The sequence below is a fragment of the Emydura macquarii genome, unplaced genomic scaffold (assembly GCF_026122565.2).
Source record: "Emydura macquarii macquarii isolate MOO-44397 ecotype Brisbane River unplaced genomic scaffold, CSIRO-AGI_Emac_v2 contig_306, whole genome shotgun sequence".
NCBI classification, from domain to species: domain Eukaryota; kingdom Metazoa; phylum Chordata; order Testudines; family Chelidae; genus Emydura; species Emydura macquarii.
In genome coordinates this window covers 11791466-11806353 of record NW_027130443.1, presented here as the reverse complement: position 1 = coordinate 11806353, position 14888 = coordinate 11791466, and the positions used below count along the sequence as shown (strand labels likewise).

The 14888-nt window shown below is 46.6% G+C and overlaps 1 protein-coding gene across 1 annotated transcript in view; it reads right to left on the bottom strand.

The window, feature by feature from the left end:
- LOC137160662 (calcium/calmodulin-dependent protein kinase type IV-like) overlaps positions 1–13902 on the bottom strand; it is a 38798-nt gene extending 24896 nt beyond the window's left edge. The window contains exon 1 of the mRNA XM_067559368.1: positions 13396–13902. Coding sequence (XP_067415469.1) covers positions 13396–13493 — 98 coding nt within the window. The 5' untranslated portion in view covers positions 13494–13902. The remainder of the gene's footprint in view (positions 1–13395) is intronic.
- Positions 13903–14888: the final 986 nt, after the last annotated feature.

Sequence of the window (14888 nt, the reverse complement as noted above, 5' to 3'; positions counted from 1 at the left end):
ATGTCTGACGCGAGGCATCCCAAGACACCGGGCGAGGCTCTCTGCCCAGGGCTCTGTCTCACCCCTCCACCAGCAGCCCCGAAGGACTGACACGAGTTATGCTCTGCATGCAACAGAGTTTGAGCGACCACTTTCCCCAGCCTCAGATCCCTTCTGGCCTTAAACTCTAGGAAGCTATGACACTCCTGCTAGAAGCCCCTTTACGCCAGTATAATTGTGTCCACACTTCTGTGTGGAGACAAACCCTAGGAGGTGCTTTGGGCCTGGTCTAACCACAAAGTTGCATGGATTTAACTTGAAGGTCTGACTTTAAACCGATTTAGTTAATCCAGGGCAAAACCTTATGTGGACACTTGTTGCAATGTAAACCTGGCTTCTATCCATTTCGATTCACTCAGAACTGAATTCAGCAAAATGGACATAAGCCAAGTGTAAATGACATTGAGGGTGCCCCTGTAGGGTTTTACACTGCTTTGAAATAACACTTTCCATTAAACTGGTGCAATTTAGAAGGGGGACAAGGAGGTAACATTTCCAAAACATTTCCTAACTACTGGACAGTGAGATCAACCCCTTGTTTTAAGCCACCCCCGGGCAACCTTGCAATTTCATCTTTGATGCAGGATTCCTCTTTGCAGGTTAATTCCCTCGCTGAGTAACAGGACAAATTCCATTGCTCTCTGGCTTTCTTGTCGTCCGGGATCAAGTGCAAATTCTGCTTCCAGGCTCGCAGTGTTCTCCAATTCAGACACTAGCCTCCCTGGAAAAAGGCATTCTTTTTCCACTACAAGTGTTTGCTGTCCTCCGAACTCAGTGGAGAAGTGAAGCACTAGCTGGGATGAGGGAGAATTCCCCTCCACAGCAGCTGAGAGGTGTAATTCCCAGCTCGGGGACGCATGCACACGCAAGCTCTGCTCCAGCTGGTGCCTAAAAATTGCAGCGTAGCTGCGGCTGTATGGGTGGTGGCCCGGGCTGGCCACCCAAATATGTCCTGGGGGTGCTTGTATTGGGTATGTAGCCTGTGCCTCGGTGCTATTTTTAGTTGCTTTTTTAAGCAAGCCAGTGGCAGAGCTTGGAAGAGAACCCAGGCGTCCTGATCTTATTGCCACCCATGCAAAGTTTGAATCCAAAACCAGGTATTGATATGTCTCACTCATCTCTAGTTCAATGTGAACTTTCTGCCTGGCTGGTTCAGAGCCCAACTCCGGCTTTTAATATAATCGTTTGAAAATAATCAGCTCAGAGTTTAGGAGATGCTCAGTTTTGCGTGTCTGATAAAATATAGCCTCTTGTAGACGCAAGAGACTCTGACCCTTTGTGGTTTCCAACAGCATTACCAGTGGCAGTGGCAGGATTTACACTGAAATTAGCTACACCCCAGTCAGTCTGTATCGCTGGCCCAGGTGCTGAGCTTTCAGAAAATAGTCATCTTTTCCCTCTGCTTAAAGCTCTGAATAAATATCCGTGATCAACCTTGACTGTGAATGGAGATATAATTGTGTTTGTTTTACAGATGAACTGGAAAATGTGTAACGACGGAATTTGTTGAAAAAAGACTGGATTTGCTTCTAAGGCGCGTGTAAACTTTATCCAATATTATAGCTGGGGGAGGAGGAGCCAAAGACCATGGGACGAGTTTTGGCCTGGCTTTTGTGAGATGGTCCCGGGGCCAGGGGATTCCTGGGCCATCCTATCAGTGTAGCTGGCTCTAAGTTCACCCTGCTCCCAGCCCCCAGCTGAGAGACTGGATTGGGGGGCTGTGACTGGAATGTACTGCCCTGCGGCTGTTCTCTACTTCCTAGGGGCCATGGGAAACAAAGTGTAAATTAGAGCAGCCTTGAGGCTGCTCTAACGTATTCCCCAGGTCTCCATAACTCCAGAATACAGCAAGCACAAAGATGGCTGAAAGCCACCCCTGCCCCCAGAGCAGGTCCAAAATCAGGCCTCAGACATGCAGATCAGGCCTCATACATGCAGGGATGGCCATGCCTCCAGATTGGCTGGCCCCACCCCTTTGTTGGGGCTCCCAGTCTAACGTGCAAGCAAAGCAAGCGCTCTATTCATCCCAGTTGCTGCATAGATGCAACTGAAGAGCTTCCCTGCACCTTCTCTCACCTCAGGTCGCCAACACTACTAAGAGACCGCAGGATTTGACCTGTGTCTTTGGCATGTTGCACTCACTGCTGATTGAGAATACATCTGAGATACAGCTAAGATGAGCGAATCACCGAGACGCAGGTATTTTAATATTATACTGATATGACACCGAAAATGGATAAAAATCCACACTTCCCCCACCAATAATCAAACAAACAGATATAGGATTTAAAGCCCCGATCCTGCAATATCAGGCTGACCCTATACCCATGCAGATCAGATTTCAGGCTCAGGGCCTACCTTTTGTTCCTCACCGCAATATCCTTCAGAAGTTAATTTTTACAGCGAATAAACTATTACCTGACTCCCCAGTGGGCCATTTTTTATTCAATCCAGTCTGTCTTTGGAACTGATTTGTACAACAGTCCAAAGCCCTCCTCCATGTGCCTGATAAATATCACTTGTCTCTGCTCATTTGTCCGATAATGGCCTTGAAACCCTGCTTTATGGATTACCCGCCCCCTTTAAACTGAGCACTGTGATTCACGGTTTGATTAGAAGAAACTATTGGCTACAAATCAGTCTGGGGAAGGCGTTCTGCTCGGTCCGTTTCAATGAACCAGAGGCAGAGTGGCACAAGTGACAAACACACATGGAGAATGGTTTTCTATCACCTTAGATTACACACAGTACTTGGCATTTCAAGTGGGGGGGAACATGCACACAGGGCGGCTTTTTGTGAAGGAACAACGTTAATTTGATTTAAATCTGGACCAATCAATTGCACCCACTTTTGGATAGCTCATTGTTATTCTCCAGTGCCTGCCTGGGTGTAGGCTGGGAGCTATCAGGTTTGCAGTGGTGGAGTAGGCTGAAAAAAGCGTCGGTGGCTAGATAAATAAAACTTACTGTAAGTTCTTTCGGGGCAGAGGCTTTCTTCTTATTCTGTGTTTGTGCAGCTCCCAGCACAACAGCATCCTGGGCCATGCCTGGAGCGACCGTAACACAAATAAAGACATAGGGGGAAATAAAAACTAAAAGCCCAAGTGAGCTAGCGGCTTTTACCAAGGCCAGTGTTGTGAATGATTTATTGAAATCTACGTCTACTCAGTAGATCAACTTTTCTCTGAATGTGTGTCTGCTCAGACACATGGCATTTAGGTGGAGTCTCTCGTTAAATTGTGCCTTTATGATTCCGATTTCGAAAGCACCTATTTTGCAAGTGAAGAGATGGTTTTTCTACCGGCTAGCCCTGCAGATTCAACCTGGGATCTGAGAGTTAAGCTGGGGTCTTTTCCTTCTCACGCAGCACTGCAAAGTAATAAAAGGTCTACAAGCTTCATTGGCGTCTGTGCCACCCATGAATCTTCCCATTAGGTCCTCGTGACACCTGTGCTCGTGACACCATGGATTTGCACAGCTGTAACTTAGCAAAACAATCCGGCTGATGATGGACAAGGAGGGCAGGAGATGGAACTTCCTCAGCCCAAGACTATGGAATGAATTCCTCCAGTAACTAATGACCGTCATGAACCTCACCACCTTCCACTCCAAATGCAAAGTGCATTTCTTTGGCTTTGCGTTCTCTAACATAACCCTATAGCAATGTGTGTGTATATCTATATAAGTACAGGTATAGATCCAAAACAAAACACTCCACTGCCCACACATCTTCCTGCTGGGAGAGGAGGAGAAAACGGACCCGTGACAGACGTTAATCACATTTCTTCGGATCCTATTGGAAAGCGCTTAGATACTGCAGCGTTGAGTGCGGTATAAGAACGTACATAGAATACAACAGATCTGAGTGGTGCTGACGTTTAAAAGCAGTGATACTCAGATCTCAGTGGCTGAGGAGCCGAATTAGCGATAAACATTACCCCAAAGAGCCGCAGCGGAGTAAATTCATTGTTTCATTTTTCATAGTACTAGATATTCATATTTCAACAGTATGGCAGGGGAAATATTTAGGTTTTTTATATAGATATTATTCTCCCAGCAAAATGACTGACCAAGTATTATTATTTTATCAGCTACAATTGGTTAATAACATAGTAAAAACACCCTGATTGGTTAATAACTTCGCCTGGTTAATAATTAAACCACACAGGGTTTTAATATCATGTGCCGCAAAGAGCTGCAGGAGGCAGATTAAAGAGCTACTAACTAAGAGCTCGAGCGCCCCAGGCTGCGGGTGACTGGGTTAATGGAAAGGACAGTGAGAGATGATTTGTGTTCACTCAAATCAACAAGTCTGAGCCCGCTGCACACAGGGAGCAGCACTAGTCAGAATGATCCAGGAGAGACGGGGGATATTTCACACCCACTTTGCACTGGTGTGAACCAGGGCGGGAGGGAGAACTGGGCCCTTGATCTGGCTTTTAGGGCCAAATACCGAGATGGGGCTGAGCCCTCGTGACAACCCCCGCTGACGTCGCTGAGAGCGGCAGGTGCTCAGGGATGGTCTGGGCTCTTTCCCCCTCATCCCTGACCAGCTACAGCCAAACCTTTCCACCCATGTTTTGGGGGGGAATTAACTCCTTGTCTGCCTCTTCTGTTACAGGGCCTCTACAGCCCTCTTCAGTATACCTGAGTCCTCTCATAATCCAGAAAGGCACCTGGAAACACCCCCTGCCAGTGCAGAGCTGATATCAAGACTCTGCATCAGTCCTGGTCCCAGCTCTCAGTGTGGGAAGTGTGTTGGCAGTGTGCACAGAGTGCTATTCTCGGCTTCCCATAGGGGGCCCTCGGAAAGAACCCAAGTTACAGCAGCTCTGAGGTGCTGTAACCTACATCAGGGGCTGGATGTTGCAAAAATACAGGGAGCATAAAAGTATCTTAAAGCCTCCTTAATCTCCCTGCTCCAACCTCCTCCAAAGGCAGGAGTGGAGTAACTGAGAACCAGGCCCCACGTCTTGGACAAGGAAGGGAACGGACTCATGGCATGGGATCTCCATTGCAGCTGTATCCCGGTGTGTTATCATGAGCCTTGAAGAGCCCTCAGAACTTAATGCAGCTGGATTTTCCAGTTCAAGTATTAGCGTCACATCATTTGCCAGAGAGTAAAAAAAACCTCCTAAAGTCTATATAAATGAAATTTAAATTCAGTTCCCTTGCAGCTCATTCATCCTGATCTCTGTGCTATTTTCTCAAACAAAGCACTAATAAAATCCGAATGTCTGCACTAATAATATTTAGCGACACAAAGCCGAGAGCTAACAGACACTCCAGTTGTTCTTTGCCTCTGGTTTTTACTGACAACTTGGGTTTTTTCCTTCGCCCTTCCAAAGTTCTTCATTAATAGAGCAGCAGAGCGGGGCAAAAGTGTTGGACCAAAACGTTTTTTCCGCAGAAATGCAGCTCTGAGTCAACAGAAATACTTCACGAATTTGTGTCGAACTGGCTGAATTGTTTCCATCAGGAAAAAACCAAACAAAAATGCTGAAGAAATCAAAATTGTTTTGTTTTGATATTTTCAAAAGGAAACGGTTGGATTTGTCAATAAAATTTCCTTCAGTTTTACTTTGAAATGTTTTTTTTTTTAAAGTTCCAAATGTAAACAACACGTTTAGTGCGACACGAAGCTATTTTTTGGGGTCACTTTTTAACTTGCCAAAAAAAAAATTTGTAAAATGCATTTTGGGTCATCCTGAAACGATTTCCCCTCCAATTTTTCCGAACTGCCAGTGGTCTGAAAAATCTGCTACAGCTCTAGCTAGCAGCGCCTCGGAGCTGTGCCACGGTTAAGGGGTTTGTTAGCGTCTCTATTAGAGACTGGGTCCTGTCCTGTCCTGATCTCAGGGAAGTCAATGGATCGGAACTTCTACCACAGCAAGGGAATGGGAGCAAGCAATGGAATGCTGTGCTGGGATTTAGGCCCTGATCTAAGCGCTGCACGCTGCCACCTGCTAAACCAACAGTAGCTGGACACAATTGGCACGGCAGGATCGGCCCAATCCTGCAAACTCTCGCTCACATGAGGGTGCGGCCAGTGCAAGGCTCATGCAATATTGATGCTTTGTTTTGAGGGCTTAAGTGGGACTCGAACGCTGAGTGTCTTATACTGGCCCCCTGCACGGGGCTGAATCTCACCTATCACCAGTCCAGTGGCAAAATTCCCAATGATTTCAGCAGCATTGGGCCTTAAATTAATGCATTTAGTCACCTTCGTAAAGACCAGCATGTGTGAAAGTTTGCTGGCTCAGGCTCCAGATACTGAAGAGCTATGAGTGCAAAAAAAAAAAAAAAAGAAAGAAAGAGCCAAGCTTTTGCACCAGTGACACAAAAGCATTTTGTCTGCAGGGCACTGTCCTCTACGGGCCTGACCCAAAGCCACTGGTGTCAATAGGAGACTGTCTCTTGAGGCCAATGGGCGTTGGATCAGGCCTTACAATAGCCTAGTGCCTATGGGCAGAGATATGAATGGGAAAACCACAGACCTATTTCATTTCCAGTTTTCAACAGGGGCCGTTCTTAGGCATATCTATGGTCCCCGTTATCATAACCTCAAAGCACCTCACTCCCTGCACACTTACCCTCACATTCGCCTGTGAGGCAGGGCTGTATTAGTATCCCCATTTTCCAAGGGGGAAGCCAAGGCACGCAGCAGCTAAGTGATTTGCTCAAGATCACACAGGGAGTCGGTGGCAGAGCCAGAAATTGAACCCCAGTCTTCTAAAGCAGAAGCTACGTGCCCTAGCCACTGAACCATCTGATCTTACTTGCTTTAGCCCTTTTCTGCTCCTTGTGCATTTCCTGAGCTTTTGTGCTCACAGCTGTTAGCTCAATAATGAAAACAGACTTAAACGCTCTTCAGTGCTTGTGGCCATGATAGGTTTAACAGGTCACAAAAAGAAAAAAAACAAAAACCCAGCTTTTAAAAAAAGTCCCTAATTAAGGATTTACACACAGAGGCTCAGTTACGCTTGTTGCACAGATCAGGATAAAAATAGAAGCTTTAAAACATTCATTCCTAACCCTGTATTGATTTTAACAGCCATCAGGACCTCTCACCAATATTAATGCATGTTTTAAACCTGTCTAATCTCACTTCCACTTCCAAGCAAGAATTTATTCGGTCTTTGGCAAATATTTCATCTTTATTTTGGGTTGTTTAATAACGAACTTTAAGCATTGAACGGGAAACTAACGAAGCAAGCGAGCTAGCTGGTTAAACTACAAAGGTTCCTTCTCTAGAAAGCCCTTATAGGCAGCAGTTTGAAACAACTTGGCCCTAACACCAAAAATACCCACATCTGTGGTTTGTTCCCCCAGCCTCCCTTTTAGTAGCAGTAACTACTCAAGGGCCAGGCATTCCCTGGGATTACTGGCCAGCAGGGGTAAACGGCAGGAGGTTCTCAACTGGGCATTAATCTCATAGCACAAAGCTTTGAGATTGTCATTGTTTTAATCAAAAACCCAAGAAGAATTAATTCCCCAACAGAGCCACTGGAATGATGGCAAAGTCTGACTTTCACCTTTAGCTGACAGAAAATTGTCTTAAACAGAACTGGTCAAATTTTCCCTTGGAATTTTTTTCACCGAGAAATCTGGGTTTCAACAACAACAACAACAACAAAAAGTTTGGGAGGTTTCTTGGTGAGAAAAAAAAAAGAATTTCTGGGGGAAAAAATAATTTCTCATTTTTTAAATGGAAAATTTGAAGTAACTTGCTTTTTTGGGGGGTAGGAGTATTTTTGAATTTTTTTCTTTCAAAATCATGAGTTTTTCTGACCATTTTCCACAGGGCAAAAGTTGGACATTCTCATGGAACAAAGTGTCCAGTTTTCCAGCCAGCACTAATCTGAAGGTTTCTTAATTTGGTTCTGAATTCACCTTGTAGCGTCCAGGTACCGTGGAACCAGACCAGCTCAAAACCTCTCATCGTTTCTTCCCAGACCCAAATCCCACAATCCTCTGCAACCACAAAGGACTGTGGACTATGGTGCGTTAAGGGATGAAATTTGTTTTGGCTATTTTGTGCAGCATGGACCAAACACAACTGGTAGAGAATCACTGTTGTGGACAGGGCCCAAGCATAATTGTTTCAGGCCCAGTGCAAACTTGTAACACGGGCCCCCTCCCACACACATACCACAATCCCTCATCCGTACATATAATCTCATGAGCCATGAAAAAGAATTTTTCCTCACGGTAATGGGGGTTACAGCCTGGGCCAGGCCCTGGTAAAGTGTACCCTTCCCCATGTGGGGTCCCTGGTTGTGGAGATATGGTCCATTCTTATAGGCTATGTCTACCTTGCAATTAAACACCCATGGCTGGTCCAGATCAGCTGACTCAGACTGTGGGACCCCCCCCAACCCCATCCCAGGATCTTGGACCTTGGGCTCTACCCTGAGCCTGAACATCTAAGCTGCAGTTTTATAGCCCCACCACCAGTGCCCTGTGAGCCTAAGTCAGCTGACCCAGGCCAGCTGTAGGTGTTTTGATTGCAGCATAGACATAATCATAGAGTTTCATTTCATTAGCTAACCCCCAACCATGGCAGTGTGGTCTAATGGTCTCAGCAAGGGGGTGGCCGCTATAGTATGATCCTAGCCCTGCCACGGACCATCACAGCTTCATCTTGGGAAACCCTGAGCATTTGCAAACCCTACTGAAGGCGATGAGGATTGCTGGCACACAGCCCTTCTTCGGAACAGACCCTGAATACCCCACCTTGGCCCGAGAGACTGGACCCCTGGCTGACTCACTTCCCCCCTCTGTCGAACGGTCTGTCACCCAAGTAGACGTACAGGGCTCTGTAAGTGCCGAGGGCCCGGTGTCAGCGATTCAGAGCATGCCCAGTGCTTTAGGAAACCAGGCCCTGAGTATTGATCTTAACCGATGGGAGCTGCAACGGCTGGACGCCGCAGGGGGAATTAACCGTGTTGCCATCCCCAAACATGCAAAAACTGCAGGCCCAGCCCTCCCGCATCAAAGTTTGGCTTAAAAATTATGAAAGTAAAAAAAGAAAGACTTTTGGACAACAATGACGTTTATGCTGCTTTTCTTCTATTTATTTTTTTATTTATTTCTGTTGCAGTAACACCCGGGAGCCCCATTCATGGAACAAGACCCCACTGCGCTAGGTGCTGTGCAAACACAAACATAAGATCTTTGGGGCAGGGACATATTTTTTTGGTTTCTCTTCTGGGTTCTGAGCCTTTAAGTTTCATGTTTTCAGGCTTTCCTCTGCAACCATGAGGGGTAGAAGCTTATTTTGCGTTGTTTAAATGGAAGCTGAGATTCTCACCTAACCACCTGACTCCTAGAGCAGGGGCTTTTGGAAAAGCTCCAAATATTGCAAGACTCGTGATAAAATTACAAGAGTCGGCGACAGGCATTACATTAAGGGCAGGTTTTTAGTTTCTTTAGTTTCTTTAGTTTTAGTTTAGTTTGCACTTTCTACCCATGTTTCCACCAGACTTTTATGTTACATGGATATTTGCAATGCAGATTACTTACGGTCCACTTCCAGAGCTGGTCCAGAAGGCTGAGACCACATGTGGGCCTCAATATTTCAGATCCAAACTCTCCTGAATTTTAGGGGGTACGTCCAATTGGAACCAAGCTCCAGATCAGAGTTTTGCAAATCGCCCATTTCCTTGTAAGGGTCCAATCCAAGGGCCAGCAGGCAGGAGTCTTTCCGCTGCCTTCAGTGGGATTTGGATCAGGTCTGGAATCCCGCAGTCTGGGTGTCTTTAGGGATGTTTGGAGAGCTAAGAGAGGAGGCTGGAGCACAACTTTGCCAAAAGGGCTTTCTCCTAACTGCTGGGGGAGTTGTAATTCTCTGCCAGTGGGTATTCAGGAGAAATAAGGGGGGTGATCTTTTGGGAAGAGGTTTAAAAAGCGTAATGTTTGTTTTCTCTTCACCAAAGCTAACTGGAAGAACCAATCCCAAAACGGATCAGCTGAGCGAGAAACAAACTATTGAGAAGGCATGAAAATCTTGAGAAATCAAAGCCCGCCGCATGGTTTAGCTTTGATTTTGCAACATGACCTGGCAGAATACAGAGTGGGGTGGGGCTACCCAGGACATCGCTTACAGGAGCATAGCCACGCCGTAGCCCACATTTGCAAAAGCAGCCACTGATTTTTGAGTGTCTTGATTATTGGGTCCCCAGCATGAGACACCTCATGGCCTGATTTTCAAAGGTACTGAGCATCCGTGTAACCCAGGCCTGCTTGGTGTGGTGCTCCGTCCCCCTCTGGTGACACCGAGCACAGCTAGAGATTGATGAGTCCACTACCCCCTTCGCTATGGGCAAGGTGTTTTTTAGCTGACACAGTAGAGGGTCATATGCAAAGCTTCAAAAAGGTCCCAGGTTCAATCCTCCCCGCTGATGACTGGGGTCTGTCAGCGTTACATCCACAGCCCCCCTTGACTTTAACTGGAGTTCTGGGTGCTCAATGCTTCCAGAAGATTAGGCCTGAGCGGTGAGTTCAAGTTGAACCCCCAAAAACTGAGGCCTCCAAAATCAGTGGCCACTTCAGAACAAGTTGCCCTGTGTCCTCTCCTTAATGACCTTCCCAAGGCTGCTTTATGGAAATGTTGGACAATCGGCATGCAAAACCTTTAATTCCATTTCTAAACCGTCCCAAGCATTCTTGGATCTGGACAAGTCAAATGAAATGCTGCTTTGTTTCCCTGTCCAAAACGGCTAGAAACCCAAGTGTGCATTTGACACTCAGCCAGGGAAAGAAACATTAATCGAGTCATAGCGTTTAAGGCCAGCCGATTCGAGCATCTCGTCTGATCATCTGCATATCAGAAGCCTTCGAATTTCATCCAGCCACCCCTTTTTTGAACCCAATAACTTGTGTTTGGCTAATGCAGAGCTTCTGGAAAGGCCTCCAGGCTTGATGTAAAGACATCCAGAGGTAGAAAATTCCCCGCTTCCCTTGGGAGTTGGTTCCAGTGGCTGATCACCCTCCTTGTTAAAAAATGGTGCCTTGTTTTTAGTTAGAATGTGTCTGGCCGCTAAGCTAGCAGAGGAGGATAGAGAAGTTCTGTGTCTTCTATTACACAAACACACCTGCCTCTCCCGTCATTTTGTCCTCTCCCCCTGCCCCCTTCATTCCATCTGTCCACTGAGTCACCTAGAGCCTGGTCTAAATCCTGGTGAAGTCAATTTCCATTGACACCAATGAGCCTGTTGCATAATGTGAGCTCTCTGGGGCAGAGACTGTCTGTGTTACTGGTTTGTACAGCACCTAGCACAACAGGGCCCGGATCTCTGACTGAGTGATCGCCTTAGGTGCTACTGCAATAAAAATAAGAAATAATAACAATAAGCGACCAGAGCTGGAGAAAACTATTGCCTAAAAAGACACATTCTAGGGTTTGAAGCACAATCTTTGGCTCACTTGAAAATGTCATTTTTCTCCGAGGTTGAGACGTGTGTCAAACCAGACATCCCTGGCTTGGTTTAGCTCAATCCCCGACATAAACAAAGCAGAGCACGTGCCCCGCCCATGACGATAGCCTGCCTCCATGGGAGGACCTGTCTGACATCAGCTGCATGTCTGCCCACCAAATAGTCTCTGCACAGACACTCGGCCATTCGCTTTATGGGGCAGACAGACAAGCGCCGCGTGTGATGGTGGGTTTTGTGATGTGGACAAAAGTCCAGCAGGAGTTGGACTGAGACCCACCACGTTCATTCCACATCAGCCCCACCAAGGATGGGACAGGGAGTAACGGCTTTTCCCGAACTTCCATTCCAAAATGGGGCAGATTCAAAGCCGAGGCTCTGTTCCCAGTCATCAATTCCTGCACTATCCCGCGCTTTAGGCCATAAGAACGGCCAGACTGGGTCAGAACAATGGTCCATCTAGCCCAGTGTCCTGACTTCCAGGAGTGGCCAATGCCAGGTGCCTCAAAGGGAACGAACAGAATAGGGCAATTTCAAATGATTCGTCCCCTGTCATCCAGTCCCAGCCTCTGGCAGTCAGAGGTTTAGGGACACCCGGAGCATGGGGCTGCATTTCTGACCATCTTGGCCAATAGCCATGGATGGACCTATTCTCCATGAACTTATCAAATTCTTTTTTAAACCCAGTTATAGTTTTGGCCTTCACAACATCCCTGGCAAGGAGTTCTGCAGGTTGACGGTGTGTTATGTGAAGAAAGTTCTTCCTTTTCTTGTTTTAAACCTGCTGCTTGCTAATTTCATTGGGTGACCCTGGTTCTTGTGTTATGTGAAGGGGTAAATAACACTTCCTTATTCACTCTCTCCACGCCATTCATGATTTTATAGACCTCTCATATCCCATGTTAGTCGTCTCTTTTCCAAGTTGAACAGTCCCAGTCTTTTTAATCTCTACTCATATGGAAGCTGTTCCACACCCTTAATCATTTTTGTTGCCCGTCTCTGCACTGTTTTCATTTTTAATATATCTTTTATTGGATAGGGTGACCAGAACTGCATGCAATATTCCAGGTGTGGGGGTACCACGGATTTATAGAGTGGCATTATGGTATTGACTGGTTTATTATGTATCCCTTTCCTAATGGTTCCTAACATGCTGTTAGTTTTTTCTCCCACACTGCACATTGACGGTTTCAGAGAACTGTTCACGATGACGCCAAGCTCTCTTTCTTGAGTAACAGCTAATTTAGACCCCATTATTTTGTAGGGAAAGTTAGGATTAAGTTTTCCAATGTGCATTACTTTGCGCTTATCAACACTGAATTTCATCCTCCATTTTGTTGCCCGGTCACCCAGTTTTGAGAGATCCCTCTGTCATTCTTCGCCAGTCTTCTTTGGCCTTAACTATCTTGTGCAGTTTTGTATCATCTGCAAACTCTGCCCCCTCCCTCTTTACCCCTTTTTCCACATCGCTTCTGAAAAGAGGTGGCTATGGAGGAGGCATCTCCCCACTTGGGGAATCGTGGCAGAGCTGATTTCTTGATGTGACAAAGTCACTCCTGGGCCTGAAGAAGGGGTGACAGTAGGAAAGAGCAATTGAGGACACTCTACCCTTTGCATAATCGGGCTCCAGAGAAGCAAAGACCCAGTCCTACAAACCCTGATCTGAACTGTCCTAGCCCCTACCAGAGCTCCTGGGTGTGGTTTGCATGATCTAATGAAAACCATTCACCCCTCTCTCCCACCCATTGCTTCCTGGCCTCAGGAAGAAGAAAGACCCTCTCCACGTTTCACGCTGAGCTCCTGATCTAACACTCACACATCACATGCTCTTGCCCCCTAACTCCAAGAGGCACCTTTGTGAGCCGGAAATACAAAGCTCCCACACGCCATGAATCAAATACTGATAGTCTCAGATGATTACCTTCCCAGTTCCGGGCCCATAGTGTAGAAGTCCTCCAAGGCAGTGTTGCGGTGAGACCCATCAATCCAGTATTCTGCTCCGGGTTTGGAGGTAGGCATGACTGGAGGCGGCAGAAAGGACTTAATTTCCTGCTAGATGTTTGCCAGAGATTGGAATATTGCAGTGCCTTCCTGCCCCCGCCCCCACTTATTACAACGTCAAACATGCAGATGGACAGAAAAAGCAGTTCTTGAGATTATCGCATGGGATAAAATTATATCCACAAATCTCTGTCCTTACAGACCTGCACACGGTGCTGATTCAGACATATTCCTCCCTCCTGTGTTTTTCATGCTGTCTCTGCACATCCACTTATTTTGTCCTGCCCTTCCACACCTTTCCCGTCCTTTGCAACAACCTGATTTTCATAGACTCAGCCAGCAATGCAAACTGAGGCCAGGATCTGCCTCCATGCACGTAAAGAGAGACAGCAAATATTCCTGCACAGGGAGAATGGTCACTTTAGGAGATTTGTGTCTTGATTTCTGTGGTCTCTTGGGAAAATACCGAGACATCAGTGAGGTCCCTCTATTTCTGGAGCAGGCTTCCTTCTGCCAGTGGCTGCCTCAGACTGAATCCTTTCAGCTAGTTGCTCTTTGCAACTTGATTAATATTCATTTTGATTTCATCACCAAACATAACCTCAGAGATGGAATCGCTGCATATCGAAGCATCGCTCTCATTAATCCTCAGCACTCATTCGTCCCTGATTCAATGTGTGCTCTTCGAAGTTCCAAACATTTTGGGTGACTTGGCAAGAAAAACACCACCACCTATAATTGCACCTTCACTTCTGTTCTGCTATGGTTCTGCTTCTTTGACCCAACGCTCAAGGCCCATGTTGCAAATTGTCCCAAACTGGCTGGGCCATCCCAGAGCAACTCCCGGACTTGCAATCTTGGAGGATTTCAGAGGTGTGCTGATCTGCTGAAATTTGCAGTGTGTGGTCCCAGCCTTCCTGGCTCTGGAAAATCCCAGGATTTCACGTTTCAGATGCCTCCCTTGTCCTCTGAGAGAAGGGAGACGCAGGCGGTTTTGCATCTGTGCAAGCAATTCAGCACTGCATTCAAAAATCAGCACCCGGGTTGCTCTCTCGCTCTCTCATTCTTGTGGGGCTTGGGCAAGGCATGACACCACACCCAGCAGCTGCAGCGTACAAGTGACCTTTATGAGAAACACCAACGATTTCTAGCCCCTCCTTTCTAGCTGGCTCTCTTGTGCCACCAAATGGCTCATTCCTCTCACTGCAATCTCCTTTCTGAGAGTCTTCCCAGCACAAAAAAGCCAGCCTGACAGCTGGTTCCTTAAATAACCCCTCTCATTTTACCCATTCCAAACACCCAGTGCATTCATATTAATAGAATATATCAGAGTGACAAATAGAGGCCTCCCCACAACCCAGGTCTACGCTCCATGGTGCTAGGTGCTGGACAGACATAAAATAAGACGGTCCC